The 22,175-nt window shown below is 50.8% G+C and overlaps 6 protein-coding genes across 6 annotated transcripts; 3 read left to right on the top strand and 3 right to left on the bottom strand.

The window, feature by feature from the left end:
• Window positions 1–1,218, top strand: AUEXF2481DRAFT_606265 (uncharacterized protein). Its single transcript, XM_013483225.1, has 2 exons — window positions 1–321; window positions 385–1,218. The coding sequence occupies exons 1-2, from the start codon at window positions 191–193 to the stop codon at window positions 998–1,000; spliced, it is 747 nt and encodes a 248-aa protein (XP_013338679.1). The 5' UTR covers window positions 1–190; the 3' UTR covers window positions 1,001–1,218.
• Window positions 1,219–2,655: 1,437 nt separating this feature from the next.
• AUEXF2481DRAFT_71799 (uncharacterized protein) lies at window positions 2,656–5,811 on the bottom strand (the record flags this gene model as incomplete). The annotated part of the gene is made up of 5 exons (XM_013483226.1): window positions 2,656–3,036; window positions 3,097–3,443; window positions 3,500–3,791; window positions 3,852–4,063; window positions 4,116–5,811. 5 exons carry the CDS (start codon window positions 5,809–5,811, stop codon window positions 2,656–2,658), a joined length of 2,928 nt encoding a protein of 975 aa, XP_013338680.1.
• An 892-nt stretch (window positions 5,812–6,703) lies between these two features.
• AUEXF2481DRAFT_48857 (uncharacterized protein) lies at window positions 6,704–7,568 on the bottom strand (the record flags this gene model as incomplete). Its single annotated transcript, XM_013483227.1, has 2 exons — window positions 6,704–7,507; window positions 7,566–7,568. 2 exons carry the CDS (start codon window positions 7,566–7,568, stop codon window positions 6,704–6,706), a joined length of 807 nt encoding a protein of 268 aa, XP_013338681.1.
• Window positions 7,569–7,922: 354 nt separating this feature from the next.
• AUEXF2481DRAFT_71783 (uncharacterized protein) lies at window positions 7,923–8,404 on the top strand (the record flags this gene model as incomplete). Its single annotated transcript, XM_013483228.1, has 2 exons — window positions 7,923–8,147; window positions 8,249–8,404. The coding sequence occupies 2 exons, from the start codon at window positions 7,923–7,925 to the stop codon at window positions 8,402–8,404; spliced, it is 381 nt and encodes a 126-aa protein (XP_013338682.1).
• Window positions 8,405–8,832: 428 nt separating this feature from the next.
• On the bottom strand, window positions 8,833–11,142 carry AUEXF2481DRAFT_34184 (uncharacterized protein; the record flags this gene model as incomplete). Its single annotated transcript, XM_013483229.1, has 5 exons — window positions 8,833–9,097; window positions 9,147–9,553; window positions 9,607–10,729; window positions 10,812–10,947; window positions 10,971–11,142. The coding sequence occupies 5 exons, from the start codon at window positions 11,140–11,142 to the stop codon at window positions 8,833–8,835; spliced, it is 2,103 nt and encodes a 700-aa protein (XP_013338683.1).
• Window positions 11,143–11,215: 73 nt separating this feature from the next.
• AUEXF2481DRAFT_48860 (uncharacterized protein) lies at window positions 11,216–21,119 on the top strand (the record flags this gene model as incomplete). Its single annotated transcript, XM_013483230.1, has 2 exons — window positions 11,216–11,246; window positions 11,488–21,119. 2 exons carry the CDS (start codon window positions 11,216–11,218, stop codon window positions 21,117–21,119), a joined length of 9,663 nt encoding a protein of 3,220 aa, XP_013338684.1.
• Between the last annotated feature and the right edge of the window lie 1,056 nt (window positions 21,120–22,175).

Below are 22,175 nucleotides of genomic sequence, written 5' to 3' on the forward strand. Positions count from 1 at the left end.
CAGCAACAGCAACAGCAACAGCAACAGCAACAGCAACAGCAACAGCAACAGCAACAGCAACAGCAACAGCAACAGCAACAGCAACAGCAACAGCAGCAGCAACAACAGCAACAGCAACAACCGCAACAGCAACAGCAGCAACAGCAACAACAACAACAGCACCAGGTCACCAAATTCTCCATCAACAACCATGGTCCACTTCCTGTGCACCCGCTGTACCTATTCGAGCGCCGTCAAGGGCTTGATCAAGACCCATTTGGGCGGCCATCATGGCTTTGGACCCTTCGAGTGTACCGCCTGCCGCCATTGTGCCGAAAGAAGGTATGACTTTAGCACGATCTTAAAACTCATACTCCAAAATTCATGTCTGACAATCGCTTGTAGGGAGAAGGTGGAGCTGCACATCCGCGGATCTAACCACCCTGCAGCCGGGTGGGCAAACAATAGCCAGCTCAACACAGTCCTCGACCAAGAGGTAGCTCTCTGTACTCGTCCTGGCCCTCTTCCTGCCACTCAGGGAGTTGCTGCCCCTACCGGTGGTCAGCTTGGCGGTGGTGCCAACCCTGCCCCCATGCCTGCCCCGATCGTCGCTGCCCCTGCCCCGCTTCCTGCTTTGGCACAGGTCAACCCCCCTGCTTTGGGTCAAGGCGTGGCTGGTCCCCTTGCACCTGGACAGGGCCAGGTTGGTCCTGCTGCCGACGACCACGAAGACGAAGAAGATGCTGAGGAGGAGGACACCGTCCTCGACTTTGGCGAAGACGACGACCTCTACGGTCTGAGCAGTGACGAAGCCGATGCTATCACTCAAGACGAGGACGGGGACGATGATGCCGAGGCTGGAGAGGAGGAAGAAGATAACGAGATCATTGGCCCCTCTACTCCCCCTGGTCAGCACGGCAACAACAACAACAACAACAATAACAACAACGACGATGCCGGTGGATCCCCTGGACTTCGTCTGATGATCCTCAAGATGCGCATGGAGCTCGGACTGTATTGATCGCTGTCAGTGACCTTTTTCGTCATGGACAACAATCGTCTTGAAGAATGTGGTTTCTTCTTTTTCTCTGGATTCTGGGTTCTGGGTTTTGGAGTTTTGGTTTTTGGAGTTTTGCTGGAGTTTTTTCTTCTTTTTTCTTTCTTTTTCGATACCCACACACTCTCCTCTTCTTTCCTTCTTTTCTTGAGGAGTGACCCTTGGTGGTCGTTAATTTATTTTTCCTTTCCTTTTGCCCTCTCCTCTTTTTATCTTGGTGTTTTCAAGGTGGTGTGTGTGTGATAAGGTGAGCAGTTATGATTAGGAATCATAGTTGACTAAATCGAAGGTATACTGTGGAATATTGGAATAGCTTATCGTCACAATGGACGTGGGCCTTGCCGTTTCTTTACGTACCTGGTTTCTTGTCTGTTCCCTCTTGAGGGGCGATACGTGTGAATGAGTGCGGAGCGGTATGCTACCGACAGATGGAGTGGAATGGAGGAGATGTCACGTACGTATTTCTACACGTGCCTCTCGCGTCTACATGTCTCTTGTTGGAGATTTGCGCTGCTCTCGCCCATGTCCCCTCGTCTATCCCCCTTTCACATCATGGTTCGTGTGCCTGACAGCGCGTATCACATTATAGACGAATAGAGAAGATGGAGAAGATGCGGTTGACATAATTCTAGAAGCACCTCTTATATCTATCTCTCTGTACCCGCATAAAACCATACATTTCGTCTCCCTTCAAGGAGAGAGAAGTTTTCGTACCGTGAAGAAACAGCGCAGTGGTGTGCCATTTTCCAAACTCTATTCAAGGAGTAATGGTGGCTGTGTGTTTGTCTGTTTTATAGGCTTCTTCTTCTTCCGTCTTGATATCTGCTCTGGGAGGTTGATGTATCCATTACCCTTCACCTCATCGCTCTCGCGATAGAGAGGTAGGAAGGGAATGGTATACCACGCGGTACTTCGTTACACCTTCCCTTCCACAGTATGGTAGAGGAGAGACAAACTAAACGACGAACCGTGATGTTGACCTGCCGCTCTGCTGTCTCCTTGCCATCTTTTTCCATCAAAGGATCTCATAAAAACCGAGCCCGATGTTTCTGAGCATGTCTTTCCACGACTTTTGTTGGGGGGGGGGGGGGGGGTGAAACTGTGCATGTAGTGGTTTCACAGCCCTCTGCCCAGATGGGTTTACTCCTTCTCCGGCTTCGCACCTGCACTAGCACTTGGTCCATACGTAATTGTCGGGCTTTTGTATCGGACGTTGGTGTTGTAACGAGAGGCGTGGGCACGGGCGGAATTCGGTACCTGGCTTGGAGGCTTTTGTGCATGGGTGATACATCGTGGCTTGTGCATTGGGTGTCGGAAGTGCGGCGTGTAGACGGGATGCCTTGGAAGGTTCGGCTCAAGGTCATGGGCGTAGATGGTCGGCTCAAGTGTTGAGAGAGAGAGAGAGAGAGAGAGAGAGAGAGAGAGAGAGAGAGAGAGACAGTCCAGTATTCGTGCTCGTGATACCTCGTCCAACAAGTTTGGTATAAGAGTAGCCAGAACCGAAGAGTCGCAGATGGACAGAGCTGCTCAAGTCATCGAAAAGCATCTTGAATCCCCACGATTATGCAATCTCGCACGTTCCAAATGTCATAAGGTTGCGTGTGACAAAGGCACCTTCTTCATCCCCCACCAGAAGCATACCTCTGCACAAGCGCCACCATCCTCGGCACCAACTCCCTCACCAAAAACGGCTTCGTGACAACCTCATCCATCCCCGCCTCCAGAGCCGTAGCCACTTGTTCCTGTCTTGCATTCGCCGTAATCGCAATGACAGGGACATGTCTGGAGATTTCTCCCTTGCCCTCCATGGCGCGAATGCGACGGACGGCGCCTAGGCCATCCATGACTGGCATTTCGACGTCCATGAGGATAAGAGATAGAGGGATGGTGGATTGCGGAGAGGCGAAGGTGGTGGTGGAGAGGAAGGTCAGGGCTGCTAGACCGTCGTCGGCGACGTGGACGGTGTGGCAGCCTAGACGGCGGAGTTGTTGTGCTATGACCTGTGGAGATAACGTCAATTTTCAAGTCTTGAATTTTTTGGGTGGTAGTGAAATTCGCACCTTTTGGTTGATGGCATTGTCTTCACAGACAAGTATGTGTAGATCTTTGACTGAGATACTGCTTTCCTCTGCCACACTAGAAAGCGTGAGTACCTGAACATCTTGCTTCCCCTCATGGTGAGGCAGGTGATGCACATCAGTCAATGCCTCTGTCGAAGCTACCGATTCTGCTCGAGAAGCAGGTCTAGGCGGGTCAGTCCGGCGGGTCTTTATGAAGAAGGCAAAGGTCGAGCCAACTCCTGCTGTACTCTTTACACCGATTTGTCCGCCTTGGAGTTCGGACAAACCGCGACTGATGAACAGACCCAGACCACTTCCACCATAGGTCTTGTAGGTCTTGGGAGAAGCTTTGAGTTTGTCAGCGTTTGCTTCGTGAGATTGCATTTGAGGGGGAATCATTTACCTTGAGCGAATCTTTGGAACAAGACTTTACATTCATCTTCCGTGAGACCTCGTCCAGTGTCTTCAACACCGACATAGATGTATACCTCCTCTCCAAGATTCCACTCTGGCACAGATGAGACAGGTGTAGTAGGCAAAGAAGAGTCTTTGCTGAGATCCTTACGCGGAGCCAAGAATGCGATACCAAAGTCTTTTTCCGTAGGCTTGGTCGCAGAAGCAGCGAGATTGATTCTGATCTTTCGCTCCTTCTCAAACTTGGTGAACTTGACGCTGTTGGATATAAAGTTGATGATCTGGGAGGTTGTTAGCTGCTGTGCTCAAGTATTCTGGAGAGGCGAGAAGTTGTGACTGACCACCTGTAAAAGACGACTGGGGTCTACTAGAACATAGTCAAGGCCTAGATCAGTATAGCTCTGATCAACATTGATGCTAGCCGTGATTTTGGCATGTTCAATCTCCTTTTCAAACATCTTGAGAGCGGTATCAATGATGGTCGGGACACGTGCTCTTTCTAAACTCAGCACAAGGAGATTCGAGTCCAGCTTCGAGAAGGTAAGTACTTCATCTGTTTGATTGTCAGCATTGCGTTCAGAATATGAGAAGTCGTTTGGGCACACCGATAATGGTCTTCATGTGTCTAGCACACAGCGTAATAGTCTGAGCGGAGTCTGTCAGAGGCTCAATAGTGTCAGACGCGAGCGACTCCTTGAGCAGAGACATAATGCCATCTGCCAACTGTAGGATACTCGACAGAGGGTTTCTCATCTCGTGAGATAGCATGTCGAGGAAGGTCTCTGTGGCACGCTTTGTCTCAAGCGCATCCTCAAGCTTCTCATTCACAAGACGCTCGTTCATCTTTCTTGGACTGACGTCAAGAAGCCAGCCTCGCACCGAGGTCACGCTACCGGCATCATCTCGCTCGGCATACGACATTGATTCTACCCAACGAACACCCGAGGGCGCTTTGAGGCGTATCTCGGCTTGCACGGGTTTTCTGCCTCCAATAGTATCTAGCCACATGCTGGTGACGAGCTCTGCATCGTCAGGGTATATCGTCGGAGTCCAACCAAGACCTTCATCTGCGTTTTTGTAGAACTGAGCTCGCGAGACGCCGTGCAGTTCTAGGTATGCGTCATTGACAGAGATGGGGTATCCATCAGGTCGCAGCATATACATGCCTATCGGAGCCTGCTTGGCCATACGTGCATACGTCTCCTCTTGTTTCTCTGCCTCCAAAAGAGCCACTTGTAATCTATCAGACAGTGCTGATGTGATCTCTTCGTTTCTCCTTTGCTCCTCGGGCAGGGTAACGAAGATGGCACTTTTTCGAAGCATATCGCCCACACCTGCGACGTACGACCTGCTTCCTTCATCTAGTGGTCTTTTTGGATTCATACCGAACACTCCAATAGCAAGTCGTCGATTGTTCAGGTCTGTGATGGGCAAAATGCAGACAGCGTTTATCGAGACTTGATCAGAAGTAGTCCATCGAAGGTCAGTAGGAAGCGAGTCGTCATCCGTTCTTAGAACCAGCAGCTTCTCAAAACTCGGCGCTGTGTGCAGGATTTTGAGCAAAGATTGAGGCGGATGGTTCTCGATACTCGACAGTCCAAAGGAAGTCTGGAGGATATAGTCTTTTGGAATCATCGATGGTTCGGGGGTTTCAGAAGAACTTCCAGAAAACTGTGAGCCTCCAAAGTCGGTAGAGACGGAGTAGATGCAACCGGCCAGGATATCTATCGGTGTCTTGCTGAGCGAATCTACAGCAGCGGACCAAACTTGGTTCAGGGTAGTGCCGCTAGCTCCAGTCTTGATCCAAGCATCGAGGACAGCGGCTCTACTTTCCTGAACAACAGCGGTGGTGTTCTCTGCAAACTCGCAGACACAGCCAAGATAGCGATCGTGTGCATCGACAACGGGAAGTTGATAGAAGTGATGCCACGTTTGTTCTGGGAAGCCGTCTCTCTGCATCTCAAACATGATATTCCTCATTTGAAATGCCTTTCCAGAAGTGACAACTGCCTTGATGGTAGCGTCGATCTGATCGTACATGACTTGTCCCCAGGTGTCGGCCAAGGGCATTCCCAGACATGGATGTTGCTTTCCCACAATGGGTATGGCGGCTTCGTTGTAGATCATGGCGTGCTTGTCACCCCAGTAGAGGATGCGGGTATCCGGGCACACCATCATTCTCTGCACAGCTCTGCGCAGTTGCGGGTGCCAGGAAGAAATGGGACCTAGAGCAGTCTTCTCAAAGGGGTAGTTCCTGACGTAGGACATCCATGGATCATCCTTTGGCTCCAACCATCCCATGTGCATATCAGTGAGCTTCTGGCTTCCCAGCGGAGTAGCGTGGTTGCGGTCCGGAGGAGATTCAGACTGTATGTGGAGTTTGTCCAGTGTTGCAGCGTTGGCTGTGTTTGTAGTGGACGCAGGAGCCCAGCGACAAAAGACAGTCCTCAAGGACGTTCCCATGCTCTTTCCCAGCCATGCCTCTCCAGCAAATTCGCCCAGGTCGGTTGGCTCGCCCGTCGAGTGCTTTGCGACATGGTACAGACTCGCAGCCCACTCCTGCAGCCTGTCGCGGCAGTTTGTTGCTTCGAGCAGGGAATCAAGAGCGATGTTGCAGAAGCGGATACGGCGAGTGGATGTGTCGAGTAGCAAGGTAGGACGGTCGTCGTAGGCGATAAAGTCGATCAGCGTGTCTGCTTGACGGTCCCAAGGTTGCGGAGAGGCTTCAAGGCCATGGTCTGTCATGGTATCGCTGAAGCCTATCGCAACTCAATCAAGTCGCGTTAGTAGGCCGAGTCGGTCAAGTAGGAGCACATGTGCAGGAACGCGTGCGACTGTTCGATCTATGCCGATCGAAGGTTGCGTCTGGCCATCGCGGTTTAAGCTTTCCCATCTCAACTAATGTTGCCAAGCTGGTCGCATACCGTGAACGTCATAGTTTCGTCCATGGCTTTGTTGTTGTGGATTCACTTCTGAGCATTTGTAACGTAGAGACAGATGCTTGCCTTATCAAGTTGGTCTTCGGGGATGTGAGTATCGACTTGGATGTGAAGTTGGAATATAAATCGACCCGATAGATTGGCAACCAGAGCCTCAGTGCCGATCACTAAAACGGAGCAAGCAAAACACCTTTTTGAACCAAGCGCCTCGCTAATCTGACAAGTCCATCAAGCTCGATCTCAAAGGATGCAATTCACCGCAACCACTTGAGCACAAGATAAACAAACACGACAAAAACAACCACGCCCGCCCAGAAAATCCACTTGTCCTGCTTAGCCCTCCTCTCCACCATGCGAATCGTATCTCCCGAGATGCCGAGTGTATTAGCAACACTATACAGCTTCCTCTGCGTATTCTTCAAAATGTCCCTCTGCTCCCCCAAATCGCCCAACACTGCACGTCCTCGCTCCAAATACTCGTCCAGTGTTGCGTTGGTAGAGGTAAAGAAGTTTTGCTCGCGCAAGGCGTGGTTTTCTCGTGCCTGGTCGCCAGAGTCTGTGGAGAGAGCGTAGGGGGATTGGTAGCTGGAGTAGGGATTTGAGGAGGAGCCAGCGGTGGGGGTGTTTACGAAGCCGTCGCGGGTGCGGAAGAGTGGGTTTGCGCCGCCGTCGCGCGCGGAGCTTGCCATGGCGGCATCTGCGTATGGGTTCTCTGGTGTTGCGTTTGCGCCACGCGGACGACGGTGACCCATCAAGTCATGACGATTGTTCTGGTGCAGTGTCTCTTCATGCTCTTGTTTCAGCAGCGCAAACCGACTGCGATAGTCGAGGAGTTCGGCGCGGAAGTTTGTGAGGCGGTCTTGAGCTTTGGAGGCCTTTTCGGGAACGAGTTCTTGTTGGGCTGATTTTGCATAGTCGTCTAGTGTGCGGGTGAAGGAGGTGAGGGAGGTGGTGAGTTGGCCTTGGAGAGCTGGGGAGCTGGTCGCTGATTCGGCATAGGCATCGAGGTCTTTGCGAATCGAGTTGGACTGCCGCAGTGCAGAGTTGAAGAGCGAGTTCTGTATTCACTCTAGTCAATCATCTGTCTTTCACTTCATATGTATTCTCTGAACGTACCATGGTTAGGATTGTATGATGATGCGAAAGACGCAAGCTGTCAGGTGTAAACTGTCAGGTCTAAACATGTGAAGGTGGCCCTGGCTCTCTCGGCCCAGCCCTGACCACGCTAGCCATCCGAGCAGCCCTACCCACGCCAAGCCCGTCACCGAGAGAGCCCTGCCGAACACGTCTTGAACAAAATCTTCCAGAGCTTCACAATTCTTTCCCTCTTCCAACAAACTCACGACTTTTTTCGTCCCATCACCCCCTCATCTCTTTCGGCCGTGAACCCCGGGCGAGCAAACCGCAAGGAACCCTCGGGCGAGCCATATTTACGACTCCCTCCACCAAAAACAACTACCACCTCCAAACACAATGTCGCAGAACGACTCCGCCGCTTGGCCCGTCGCCGACGCCGCCCTGACCCAGAACATCCTCGACCTGGTCCAGCAAGCTTCCCACTACCGTCAGTTGAAGAAGGGTGCCAACGAGGCCACAAAGACCCTCAACCGCGGTGTCGCCGAGGTCATCATCCTCGCCGCCGACACTGCTCCTCTGGCCATTCTCCTCCACATTCCCCTTCTCTGTGAGGACAAGAACGTGAGTTTTGCAACTCCTTACCTTTTCACACACACTCTCTCTCTTTCTCTTTCTCTCACTCCTTGTTGATCTTTTATGCTGACTTTGCTGTTTCTAAAAAGGTCGCCTACATCTACGTTCCCTCCAAGATGGCTCTCGGCCGTGCTTGCGGTGTTTCTCGCGCCGTCATCGCTGCCTCCATCACCACCAACGAGGCTTCCGACCTCATGGGCCAGATCCGCGCTCTCAAGGACAAGGTCGAGAGACTTATGATCTAAGCTTGTCGCTAATCTAGTATAAGATGAAGGGAGAAGAGAAAGAAAACAAGCCAGATACGGAAGAAGAAATGTTGATGGATGGATCATGGGAGATATCAGGGTGCGCGTGCCCTTTATTGGGTTTCTCGCTCGATATTCACCTTGGTTTAGGGAAACCATGAACAAAAGCTTTCTACAACTACCTACTCAGCCTATTGTGACTCTGTGTGGAGTAGTGCTCGGAAGACGTGCAGATCCAGACTCGAGAGCAGAGTCTGTTCGGCGCACAGAATGTCACTGCAATATGCCATGCGAACATGTACAGCAATCTTGTTGTGAATCGGTATAGTATCGCAAACTGTCAGATAGAATGGAGGAGTTGTCTCAAACGGTGATGCGACATGGGAAGAGTTTTGCCGTGAATAAAATGTTATGCTTCATATCGTACACTATCGTCCTCCCCATGCTGACCTCTCGTCGTTGAAACTACCATACTCTGGCTGCGGCGACGTGACGTTGCTCGAATGATCACGCTTGTCCCAAGGCTGATCCTGTCCCAGCTCGTCTTGAGATTCTTCATCCTCGTCATAATCACCAACTGTGAATGGCTGGTTCAGATTATGCGCTTCATCATCGTCAACATGATCGAGACGATCGGGATTGTAGCCCTCGCGAACTTCTTCTCGAGCACTGTCGTCGTCGGGATATGTCTTGCTGCAGCTTTGTCAGTCTTGTTCAGGATGCATGAGCCAATGCGACCTACACAAAATGCTTCTGCTCCACTTCATTCCATCCAGGTCCACCTTCTTTGCGCGCTCTGACACGCTCAACCTCTTCTGCTTGGTGATCCTCCACAATGAGGTCGACCAATTGGCTATTGTGTGACTTCACCGTCACTGCAGACTCGGACGACTCATGTCGCAACAGACTGCCAATGATGGGTATCGATGACTTGGCCTTGGATCGACTGCTACTGCCACTACCGCGACTATCACGGTGCTTGCCTTGGTGAGCATTTTCCTGAATCTTGTGGATCTGACTCTTTCGTCTTTCGCGATAGTTCTTGCTACCCGGTTGCAAAAGTTGACGATTAGTAGAGGCAGTGATGATGTCCGGTTCAGCGCGCATCCTATCATCGCTATTGGCGTAGTGCGTATTGATCACAGGGTACTGTTTTCGTTAGATGGTGCTTAGGCATGTTTTGTCTTTGAGTTCAAACTCACGTTCCAATCACCAAACTCCAGCGCTCTCGCGCTGCTATAGAGCGACTCTTCTTCGGCGTCCAACTCAGGTTCTTCAGGAGGTGATTGTGCACCATATCGGAACGAGCCATGTGGAGAAGGGGACTTGCCACCTCCAGGACTCATGGTACGAGCGCGACTGTTTCCGCCCAAGAGAGGCGTGTTTGCATCCGCATGACCTCTCTCGGGTAGCCAGTATTTACCCTTGCCGCCTCTTCCATAACGCATGCCTTCCCTCATTCTGGCAGCACGCGAAGCTGACTGCTCGTGTGCAATTACATTGTCTTCGGCGTCAAAGTATCTGTACTCGTACTTGGTGCCGTAGAAGGTCTCCTTGGCATCCTCGATCAAGTCGCGAGGGCCAAAAGCGTCTCTCAAAGCAAATTTGACAGGCATACGAGCATCTGAGATGGTCTTATCGGCATAGTCGTGCCAAGAGAAGGCGTACCAATGCGCTATGGCGAAGATGGGCATCTCAAAACAAATGGCAGCATCCTGGATGGCAGCAGCGACGTTATCTGCCGAGTATTGTGAGTTGACATCGGGAATTGCGCCCAACCAGACGAGGATAGACAGGAAGAACCCCTGCCAGTAAGAGGCAAAGATGATTCCCTTGATACACAAGAATTTGGGCATGGGGCGGAAGGGTTTGAGATCCTGGGACATGCAGACCCAGAACAAGGCGAGGGCGTACAGACTAAGGGTGATGCTGACGTTGTATATGATGCCACTCCACAGGTAACCTGATGTAAGGCCGATATATCCTTCCTGGTAGGTATCGGTAGCCTTCATGATGATGGTCGAAGTGGCAAGCACAGGTTTGATCCATGCATACTGTAGAATACCACGTTTGATTGTCAAGAAGGTATGAGGGTCCGAGATGTCGACCTTGGGTAGGCAATGGTTCATGGGCCAGAGATGCGCGACAGGTGCTCGGCCATGCATCATGATGATAAGGGATCGTTCGCCGCCGAGGAAGTTGATCAGGAGTTGGAAGAAGGCATAGAGAGTAAAGGCTTCGTAGACATCGCGGAAGGGACCAATCCAGAAGGCAGCCTTGAGGGAGACCAGACTAGCCCATGACGACGCAGAGTAGATGGGTACCCTGACAAAGATGAGCAAAGGAAGAAGGAGGAGGAGGAGGAGAAGGAGGAGGAGAAGGAGGAGGAGAAGCAGGGTGAACGAACATGATCAGGATGCGAATAACATAGCGCTGAAGCAGCGGCTTGCGATAGTTTTTGCTAGTCGAGTCAGTGCTGGGTTGACGGCCAGGGCTAGTTGCGACAGGGCATACCTTTGAAGCCATGTTGATCTGCGGATAGACTGTCAGCAGTTGAGCTTATTACGAGATAGCTGGAGAAGGTACAGAAAGGTCAAGATGGTAGCGACCAGAGCAGCGACACCAGCAACGATGGTGACGGCGCGGGCAAAGCGACTGCCTGTGCCTCCGCTATTGTTGGATTCTTTGCCCATGACGAAGACGGGAGCGGCAGAGGTTGCTCGCATATCGTACTCCATGTTGGCGAGTCTAAGTCTCCGGACAGAACATGGCTATGAGGCGTCGAGGGCGAGATAGGCAGGCTTTTGGGACATGCGTGCCTGGAAAGGCCGTCATGCGAACGGTGAAAGTTAAACTGTCTCCCGTGGGGAAGGCACGCGCTCAATGCTCACCGCAATGACGATCGCCTTGGCGGGGCCGGGGCCCGTCGCGTTCCTTCCTGATCATTAAACATTTCGGGCGCACATGAAACTCGCATCGCAACTTCCCAAGGACGCCCTTTCCCTTGACCGCATGTCTCTCACCGTCGCAACATGATAGTCCTTCACTCGGCTGAGCGAACATGGCAAGCAACGGCCTCACAGCGCAGCCCTTGGGTCAGGAAGGAGGCTTCAACGGGCTGTTTCTCGTCGACCTGATTGTCTGTGGAATCCTGGCCCTCTTCTTCATCTTCTACTTCAATCGCACCGTTTCGACAATCATATCCTATGCGATTCGTGCCTGGACCTGGCATAAATATCGCGCCTATATCGACATCACTTCGTTCCAGATCTCGCCATTAGGAGGTCGCCTTTTCTTCAAGTCCATTCGCTATCATGGCCAGAATCAGACCGTCTTTGTCCATGATGGCCACATCACCTGGCGGTACTGGTTGCGACAAGTCCAAGACCCTCTGATCGTGCAGAAACTCCACCAACGCCACAATGCAGCCGAAAGTGATCACGCCAGCTCAGATGGTTCGCATGAGAAGACCAGACCTAGGAGTAAGAGCATGGGAAAGGCCGAAGCTGCTGGTGGGGATCGCCAAAAGAATCTCCCTTGTCGTATCCTCGTCAAAGTCTCCGGTGTCGAGGCCTTCCTGTACAACCAGAGTCCGGTTTACGACAACATCATCAACAACCTCCAGAACAAGGCGCGCACAAAAGACCCAAGCTATCCAAGCGCCAACGTATCTAGCGATGAGACTACAAAGGAGGTGCCTTCTGCAGATGATCTCAATCGTCAAGACACCCCGAGTAGCAATGGCGAGTCTCTCCTGGCCGAAACTGCAAGCAGGACCACAACTAGGACCACAACTCACGAAAGTGCCATTCCAGCCTTCTTGAGAATATTCCCCATTCAGATTGAGTGCAAGAAGGCCGCTGCTGCTGTCGGTAATGACTTCTCTCAAAGCATACTCACCGCCAAGTTGGAAAACGCGAGTGGCAGGATCGACGCAGATGAGTCTGGTGCTTTGGATCTTTACAAGCTCTTGTTCAATTTCGACTTTCACGATATTAACGTAGCACTTAAGCCGAACACGGACTATCAGATGTCTCAGATGCAGGCAGCTGCACGTCTGGACAAGGATGAAGATCCCAAAGCAAAGAAAGGTCGCGGTCTCTTCGGCTTGCATCCGATTCGTAGGATGGGTAAGATCTCGCGCGCCATAGCGCATGCCCTCAAGTGGTTGTTCACATGGCATCGCAGTTCTAAACGCTCGATCAGGACCGCGTCGCTTCTTAGCGATGATGAGATTCTCGATAATGACTCTTCGAAGCTGCCTGGCGAAGCGCAGTGGCAAGGTTTGGCTCGTTACCTGGATGAAACAGGAAACGAGCACAATGAGTGGGACGATGTTGAATACGCCAGGTTCTCAAATGTCGCAGACGTGAAGAAGGCGAGCATGACCTTTTACTGGGACGTTCCTGGAAAAGTCTCACAATCACAAATCACTGGTCAATCAGGCCTGTTCGACGAAATGAATGGTCCCGTTGCACCAGAATATGGCTTAAACCTATCAGTCGATGGTGCCACAGTCCATTACGGTCCGTGGGCTGATAGGCAACGAATGACATTACAGAATATCTTCTTTCCTACCTCGTACCACGACGCTGTTCCTGCACAGCGTCTCGCTGTCGACCAAAACAGAGTTGCGACCGTGTTCAAGCTGTTCTTTTGCTTGGAGAGCGAGATCACTCTTCGTATTCCCACACGAGAGGCATCCAAAGATTGGAAGTGGCAGGGTCGCGCTGAAGGACACCGCACGCAAAAGACAACTGACGCTGGTGTACGCAAGCGACGTGGTAAAGGAACTAAAAAGTGGTTCAAAAAGGAACCGCAGACCACAGGCGCCGACATTCGTCCATTTGGCTGGATGGATGTCAAAGTCGCTGCTGATACCACTATCAATTACGCAATGGACATGTACGCTCGTCAGGATGGTTACCATAATTCCCTGAGCCTGGACGTGAAGGGCACCGAGATATCTTCCAGTGTCAACCACGCTATGTTGTGGAAGGCAGGCAATCTGCTGCTGGAAGGAGACCTCTCAAATCCTCTGCGATGGAACGCCCTCCGTAAATGGGTCTTCAAGATCCATTGTGATGGTCTTGATCTTTACATTTTGCGTGATCATTTGTTTCTGTTAACCGACTTGATCGCTGATTGGGGCATGGGTCCGCCTCCGGATTTCTACACTTTCGTCCCATTCGTGTATTCCTTGGACATCAACTTCAAAAACTTCAAGCTTTTCCTCAACGCAAACGATGCCAACATTGTCAATGACCCTTCGGATCTAGAGGACAATAACTTCTTAGTTCTGGATGGTGAGAAGCTTCACGCTACATTGGAAATACCTCTCGACCAGTACAGGCCGGCCCAGAATAGTATCAAGTTCGATGTACTTGCCAAAGACTTGTCACTTGACATCAGTAACCCTCCGCGCATCACTTTGCACAGTCTCTTACGACAGAAGCGACTTGCGACATTGAAGAAATTGACTCTGGGTGGAAGTCATACCTTCTTCGTGGAACAATCGCCAGGCTTGACCGATATGCTGCAAATGGACATTTGCGGAACCGACTTGAATCTTCAAGCTTTTGGGTATCTGGTACGCATGTTTGTGAATGTCAAAGAAAATTATTTCGGAGAGTTCTTGCATTTCAAAACACTAGAGGAATATCAGAATGCTGGATCAGATGCCGCCAATGCGGAGATCAACATGGTCGGTAGGTTCGCATTCAGACCTGCCAATGATTTAGACGTGGTACTATGCATTACTGCTGAGCATCCTGTCATTCTGCTGCCTGCAAATCTCTACTCAGCGGAGACCTATATCAAGGTCGAGTTGCCTATCGCTTCGATGGACCTCCGCGTCGCCAATTATTACCTCGATCTTGCAGTGGACGTCAGCCCAGTCTCGGTTTCTTGGTCTGGTATGCTCAATGACGAGGATACTTTTGATGATTCTTCGCCGCAAATCATACTTGATAGCGCGATGGTCACAGGCCATCGGCTCTTCGGACTGCCTCCTACAGAACCTGCCTATGTTTCAAACTGGGATGTCAGCCTCGGCAACGTTTCGGGTGAGTGCTCTCTTGACTTCATGAAACATCTAGCCAAAGCCGGACGAGCTGTGGCTTTTGCACTTGACGATTTTGAAAACGCCTTGCCCCTGGCACAGACTGCGGAGATTCCGGAAGCTGTTTTTCTGCGCCTCAAGACAGGTTCCATATGTCTCTGGCTCAACGAAGGCAAGTCTGCAATACGACTCTGTTCGGACCCTATTACACTCAATCAGAACGACCGAGCTGACAGTCTCTTCTCTTCTCGTCTACATCTTCACATCCCAAATATCACCGCAACATGCGTTGAATCAGACTCTATGGCTCATCGAGGATCTCGCGCTGACGTGAAACCTGCGAGCTGCATTGCATACCTTCAAACCAGCCTTGATATGACCATGGTTCAAAGAAAAGCACACTTCAGTGCCGAGCGCGAAAAGCAACAAGATCACATACGGAGACAAGATGCCAGGACTAGCAGAGCTAGATTCCTGATAACGGACTACGGAGATCAAGCTGGACAGAACCAACTCGAAGCACACACGGACGGAGGAAACACTTTCACTGACACACCTTCTATGAGGCTGCCCAATTTACCCGATCCGCTTCGTAGAGGACCGCCAGAATTAGAATTTGCGGCCGATGGCTCAATCGAGTCGTCGATCAGCTCAAGCTCTTCTGTCAATCCCATCCCTACTCAGAAAGCTCTTCCAGAAGGAGATTTAGATGATGTGCAACAGGCTCGTCCTTCAATGTATTATTCAAAATCGGAAACTGCCCAGCCTTTGGGTACTGTGGGTTTGTGGAGTCCGTTTTCTGTACCAGACCCTCAAAGTCTCGATGTCGACGCCGACCTGAGCAAAGTGCCGCAGTTCTCAACGATAGTAGATGAAGCGGATGACCTTTCAGAAACTTCGTCGCAGAGCGATTGGAGTATCAACCTAGACCCAGATGGAAATCTAGACCAACAAACATTCTTGATCCGTATGATTCCAGGTATACGGATCTATGTTGAACCACGCATCAGCGAGACCATTGTGAACATTGTCACAGCTCTTCAGCCAACACGGTCGGAAGATGTGATTGACACTTTCCAGATGGATGTAATGGGAAGAGTGCAACAAGTCCAAGACCAAAAAAAGAGCCGTCGTGGCATCACTGAGCTGAATCTGGTGGTGCCTAGCATCGATGCTAAGCTGTTCAACGACCAGAAGCTTGACACAAGTCGAACCACAGCCGTGCCGGTACAAGATCAATTAGACGTTGGCTTGAGTCACCTCAATATGACGCTTCGGACGAAACCTATTCCGGACACCGAGACTGGGTCTGCTGTGACAATGCACTTGACTCTAGACTCGGCGCTTGCCAAATTTTCGAATCCCTTGGAGAAGATCACAAAGTCCGATTACGCCATTCGACTTGGTTTTGACGATGTTCTAATCTGGATGGTTTTGTCAAAGTCCAAGTCAGTACATGTCTCGTTCAAAGATCTACTCGGTGTCATCTCAGGCAATCAAGCGGACTATCTGGCGTCTGTGTTCTCTAGATATGCGGCTATTGGCACAAAGATCCAGAAGCAAGCCGATGCAGTTGAGATTGGCGCTAAAGCGAGACTGAGAAATCTGACCGACTATCTTACTGAGCACGCGGACGTGTCTACTGACCCACCATACCTTTCGCGTATGACCTACGTTCTCCGCGCGTTCCCAGACCACTTCCGCAACCAAGAGTCATGGAAAATTGTTGCTCGATTTCGACACATCTACGAGTGTCTCTCGGACGAAAGTCGTGTTGCATTGGAGCAACAGCTTTCGGACGGTACCGACTCTCTCAAGAAGACGTCTTCTATTCTCGAAACTTGGGCGGCGTGGTGCAGCTGGGATATACCAAATGTGGAGCAGACTCAAGTCTTCAAACTTTTGCTTGGTGATATCGAAGCTAAGATTCCGGAAGAAGACATCGAGCCACTCGACCTAACCTTACGTGCTGGGGTCGTACGTATTGCTGTCGAGTCAGAGAAATCGTCTAGCGAGGTTTCTCTGGGCACTCTCTCCATCGGTGTTACGGTCATACCTCCTAGCTTACCATCCGGGCTCATGCTAGTGGAGGAGAATCTAAGATCTAAAACTGTCTTCCAAGCCCACACTGCAGCGTCAGTGCTTCGACTCAACTGGGATATTCTGGAACAAGCGGATGCTTTCATCGACATTTACTTTGAGCAAGTCAGTCATACGCTAGACACTTTACCAGAGCCAGTAGAGAAACAAGCACTGGACGAGCTCTCCTTCAGACAAGATTTCCACGTGGTTTTGTCTACCGACGAAGGTAGTATTGAGCTAAAAACGGTCAACCTGAGACATGTGTCCACATGCAACAACCTCAAGATGTCATTGATCGGATCTGACAAAGCCTCTCAAGACTATGGTGAATGCATCAGTCTGCTCATCTCAGCCAGGAAGGCTTTTACCGAACTGCACGGTCCAGAGCAGAGAATTTGGAGGACCGATCTAGTATCGCCAAGCATATACATCGACGTGAAAAAGACGATTCGAGAGTACACAACCGCGGTGAATGTCGGAGGCTCATATGAACAACTGCATATCTCACTCGAGCAGGAGACATTAGGACTGCTCGAAGTTGTTGATCAATTGCTGGTCGATGAAGTGGCTTATATCCAGCGCTTTCAAAAACATGTTCAAAAAGAGCAAGAGAAAAGCGTCGCCACCAAAGGCCCGCCCAAGCCAGAGCGCGAATTGAAACTGAATGTGGCTTTCTTGGCTGGCTCATTCTCGTTGAATGTCGCGTTGCTCAAAGCACTAAATCTGTCAGTACGAGGCGATACAGCGAATCTTCGCGTCCGCCCTATGTCAGGATCGAACCCTGCCTGGTCTATTGAGCTCCATCTGGGGACTATGGAGCAAGCTCTTATCCGCAAGGAGGACGGATCAAAGAGACAGAGGGCAGTTTTTAACACCCCTCCCGCTAGCAGCACTCTCAATCTTGAATTTACGGAGGAAAAAGTCAACATCAATTTCACTGGAATCATGGAAGAAGTACTTTTGGAAGCCTCCGCTGTTCAGAGTGTCTTAACAATTATGAACAGGCCCGAGGTGCAGGACGTCCTAGAGGCAATCAGAGATCAAGTGTCAGATCTGCGCCAGAGAGTTACAAAGACTTTAGCAAAGGACGAAAAGCCGGCCAAAGCTGTGGCTGAACAAAGTCGAGTTATTATCTATGATGTGAATACGACTTTAGCTGGCTTCAAGATTGTGGCTCTCGCTCCTGTGCTAACGGCCGGCAAGGCTCGTGCGGAGTTGACCCTGGGTGTCGGAGCTGTACAAGCAGCTGTGACAAACAAGACTCGTCAAGCGAGTGACGCTTTCCCCGACATTCACGGTAAGATCCAGGACATCGGCGCTGTCCTGACACTTATCGAGGACGGGAAGCGTCGTCCCTGTGGTCATGTCACTGTCAGTGTCGCAGTGGATTGTTGCACACAAGAACCTGTGTCTGGACCAATCACAAGAGATATCAAAGCACGTAGTGAGTCTTTCGATGTGTTCCTCTACGCTGACACGGCCTCAACTATTGTGGACATTGTAACACATGTTCACCGTAAGATCTTGGATCTCGATCTTTCCAGAGAAGTGGAGTACCTCAGAAGATTGCGACACTCCCGAGACAAGCGACGAAAATATCTGCCTCCACCTGCTCCGGGCTCGATCAAAGAAGAAGAAGAAGAGTCTGTGACCGAAGTGCCATCCACGAGACCTGCTCTACTCGACTTTTCTCTTGATCTGCGCAAGATTCGCATCATCTGGGTCGTCATCCGAAACCGATCCACTGCGGGTGATCAAAAGCCACAAGATCTGGAAGTCTCGTTCTCACGCATACATCTCGCTATACAGAGACAGAACGAAGCTCGCTTGTCTATTCAAGATCTTCAAGTTCAGGTCGTTCCTAAACATCACAAAGCCTTTGAGAGATCTGAAAACTCAGCTCTGCTACCTGAAGTCGTTTTCACGGTCAGGTACGAAAGTGGCAAGGATGGTGTTCGAATCGCGTGTCAAGCTGCAGGTCAAGCTCTCGATATACGCCTGGACTCAAAGTTTGTCGTCCCTGTCAGCATGTTGCAGAAATCAATCTCTGCTGCTGTTGATCAATACCGCGCCGCGAAGTTGAGCTGGCAGACCGATACGACTCCAATGGACAGTAAATCAACGCCACGAGCTAGTCCGTTCGGTGATAAGCGTCTGGCTTCAGTCCAGGCTGACGTCAACTTCAAGGGCGCTTTGTTCTACATCCAGGGTGATGCGCCGACTCAGTCCAGCACTCCCCTTCGCCCAGCACATGTCGATCTACCTTACAAACGTAATCGTGCCAACAGCCACGCTTCGCAGGATAATATCGCAACGTCGCTTAGAGCCCCAGGCATCGCTATCAAAGTAGAATACTCGAATCTGCCAGACAAAGAGCAGATACTGAATGGTGAGATTAAGGTTGACGGTTCGAGCAATACGGTTTATCCCGAGCTAGTGCCTATCATCCTTCAGATCACGCACGGCATCAAAGAGGTTGTGAGACACGGTGAAGAAGAGCGCAAGACCCCATCTACTCCCAAGATCGCCGAGGAACAAGCCCTGAAGCTTCAAAGACTTCAGGAAGACGACTCCTTACTTACCACTGATCCAAGTCAATTCATAGGTCAGATGAAACTTAATCTGGGACTGCGTATCTGCAAACAAGAATTTGGTCTGAGTTGCCAACCTCTTGCTCGTGTCAATGCAAAGGCGCAGATTGAGGACATCTACATCACCATGAGCACTATCAACTCGCATCATTTTGGACACTTCTTTGCTTTGTCAGCCACAGTGACCAAGCTCGGTGCTTCCGTACAACATGTGTATTCCCGCGAGTCAACGTTCAGCTTCGACATGGAGTCCATTTCCATGTCGCTCATGAACAGCAGACACTTGACTGGCGGCTCCAGCGGTGTGTCAATGGTACTCAAGGTTTCTCCCACCAGGACTGCGTTGAATGTCCGCCAGATTCAAGATCTGCTCTTGTTCCGTGAGATTTGGTTCCCACCAGAGCTACGAGACACGAGTGCAATGTCAGCCGAGCCTTCGCATCAGGAGCCTGACAAGATGGTCGTGCAGAGGTATCAGCAAGTCAGTGCCGCTGCAGCGTTCCCCTGGAATGCCACTGTCACTGTCGCTGAGCTCGCCGTTGACCTCGATCTGGGACAAAGTATTGGCAAATCCTCATTGTGTATCAAGAACCTCTGGGCGTCATCAAAGAAGTCTTCGACCTGGAAGCAAGACCTCTGTATAGGTGTGGATGAGGTCAGCATCAATAGTACTGGTCGCATGAGCGGCTTTGTGGAATTGAGCGACGTGTCTGTGCGAACCTCAATCGAGTGGCCAAGTGCTGATCGACAAGTGCACAAGGCTCCTCTGATTCAAGCTGCGATTGGCTTTGGCAAGATTTCGGCTAAGAGCGCTTTGGATTATCAGCCATTCGCATTCGCAGATATTGAGGCTTTCAATTTCCTCATGTATAATGTGAGAGACGGTCCGCACGCTCCTGATCGCTTGAAAGCTATTCTTGAGGGTGAGAAGGTGTACGTCTTCTGTACTGCAACTAGTCCAGCTCAAGCTGTAGGTCTGTACCAGGCTTTCGACCGTCTAGTCCAAGAAAAGCAGACAGCATATAGGCAATCAATGGTCGACCTGGACAAGCAGTTGAGGCGACGTTCAGTAGCACAGATACAACCGGAGCCCAAATCAGGACCTCCACCGCATGCACTAATAAGAAGACATACGACCGAGAGAAGCAAGAGCAAGTTCCCAATCACGCTTCACACTGATGTCATGGTCATGCTGAAGTCTGTCTGCTTCGGTGCATTCCCGAGTACCTTCTTTGACAACCAAATCTTGAAGATGGAGGCATCCGAAATTCAAGCACGCTTTGCCGTAGGATTGGAAGATGAACGCGTCCACAGTAACCTCGGCATGACTCTAGGTCAGCTGCAAGTGGCGCTTGCTCAAGTCAAACGAGTCGGAGTACCCAAGACACTTGGAGACGTCTCTATCGATGATGTAATAAGCAGTGCTACAGGAGCTAAAGGCGGTATCATCCTTCGGGTACCCAAGGTCATTGCCTCGATGCAAACATGGCAGCAGCCTCAAGACAACAACATCGATTTCATCTTCAAGAGCTTGTTCGAAGGTAAGGTTGATGTCGGCTGGAACTACTCACGCATCAGCTTCATCCGAGGCATGTGGGAAACACACTCTCGCAGCCTTGCGTCCAGGCTAGGCAAACCACTTCCCGAATCCGCAGTCAAGATCAGAGCCGACGAACCCGAGAACAAGCTGTTGACGAAGGACCACATTACCATGACTGACGGTAGCAGTGAACAGCAGCAAGGCAAGATTACTGCTGTTGTGAATATGCCACAATCGAGATTTGAATACACGGCGCTTGAGCCTCCCATCATTGAGACACCGCAGCTGAGGGATATGGGTGAAGCAACTCCACCGCTCGAGTGGATTGGTTTGCACAGAGAGAGGCTGCCTAATGTCACGCATCAAGTCGTGATCGTCACGCTTTTGGAAGTCGCAAAGGAGGTCGAGGACGCCTACGAGAGAATTTTGGGATCATCCTGAGGAGGGTCAGGATGAATGAAGCCAGCTCATGCAACACATATATTCTTTGAGTTTTTCTTGTCTATAGGTCTGTACATTCTTTTTAATCACAATGAGAGCTTCAGGTGCCTCAATTTTCACTCTAAGGCTCATGTTTGCTCTTGCACACCTCTCCTTCATTGCTTCAAGTGCGAAGGCTGACCACAGATGGTCTGATAGTACAGCTATCTCAGGACTTCGACTCTGTGTATTTCCATCAAGCGCCTTCTGTTGCTGCAATAGACAAGACATTGTGGTTCAGGACAAGGGATGTCGATACGAGTATCGGTCAGTTCCTTGTGCTGTTATCACTACTCATAATCAAGTGGCGAGTAGCAAGCGGTTGGCCTCACAACGGGCCCAGCCGTCGATCTTCGTTGGGCAGCAAAGCTCGGCAAGCTTGCGAGGGCTGAAGTACACGTTCGTCGCACTAGATGAACACGAACAGCATGGAATAATACTCGTACAGTAACAGTTGAAGGTCGAATCTCGGGTCAATTGGTGGAGACTGAGATGAAAAAGAGAGTTTGCCACATCAATAGGTGCGGTGTCCTGGTCGAAGCTCGGTGAGCTCGGTGAAAGTAGAGTTTGGATGTTGCTTCTCCAGGTGAGGACTGCATGCCAGGCAAGCTTGAAGAAGAAGCTATAGTGAGCTTAGGTAGCTTTTTTGAGCTGTCCGAGTGATCGATATTCCTTCGCGATACATGAGCTGTAATCACATGCTGGAATTGTCTCATCGAGTGTCTACGTCCGGTCACCGCAATGGTCATGGTGTATCGCGAATAGGTCAATCGGCGTATAACTGAGCACGGACCGTGCTTCTTGTCAAGTCGACGATTTTTTCTCTTTCCAATCGGCTTGCCGCCACTTGGCACTAGCGCGCTCGCACACCCCACTCGTCAAAAATCGGTGTCTCCTCCCACGCAGACAAAGCGAGCTCTCCTTCCCTCTCTCTTTCCCCCCTCATCGACTCCATCGCCTCGTCTCAGGTCAGCCTCTACCATCGCCGTCGCCTGGGTTAACTCGATCGCTCACATT

The sequence above is a fragment of the Aureobasidium subglaciale genome (assembly GCF_000721755.1).
Source record: "Aureobasidium subglaciale EXF-2481 unplaced genomic scaffold scaffold_50, whole genome shotgun sequence".
In the NCBI taxonomy this organism is placed as follows: domain Eukaryota; kingdom Fungi; phylum Ascomycota; class Dothideomycetes; order Dothideales; family Saccotheciaceae; genus Aureobasidium; species Aureobasidium subglaciale.

What these genes read in the sequence shown, in the direction of transcription:
- AUEXF2481DRAFT_606265 (XM_013483225.1), top strand. Translation starts at nt 191, where the DNA reads ATGGTCCACTTCCTGTGCACCCGCTGTACCTATTCGAGCGCCGTCAAG. An exon ending in CGCCATTGTGCCGAAAGAAG is followed by an intron (nt 322 to 384) that starts GTATGACTTTAG and finishes AATCGCTTGTAG; the next exon opens with GGAGAAGGTGGAGCTGCACA.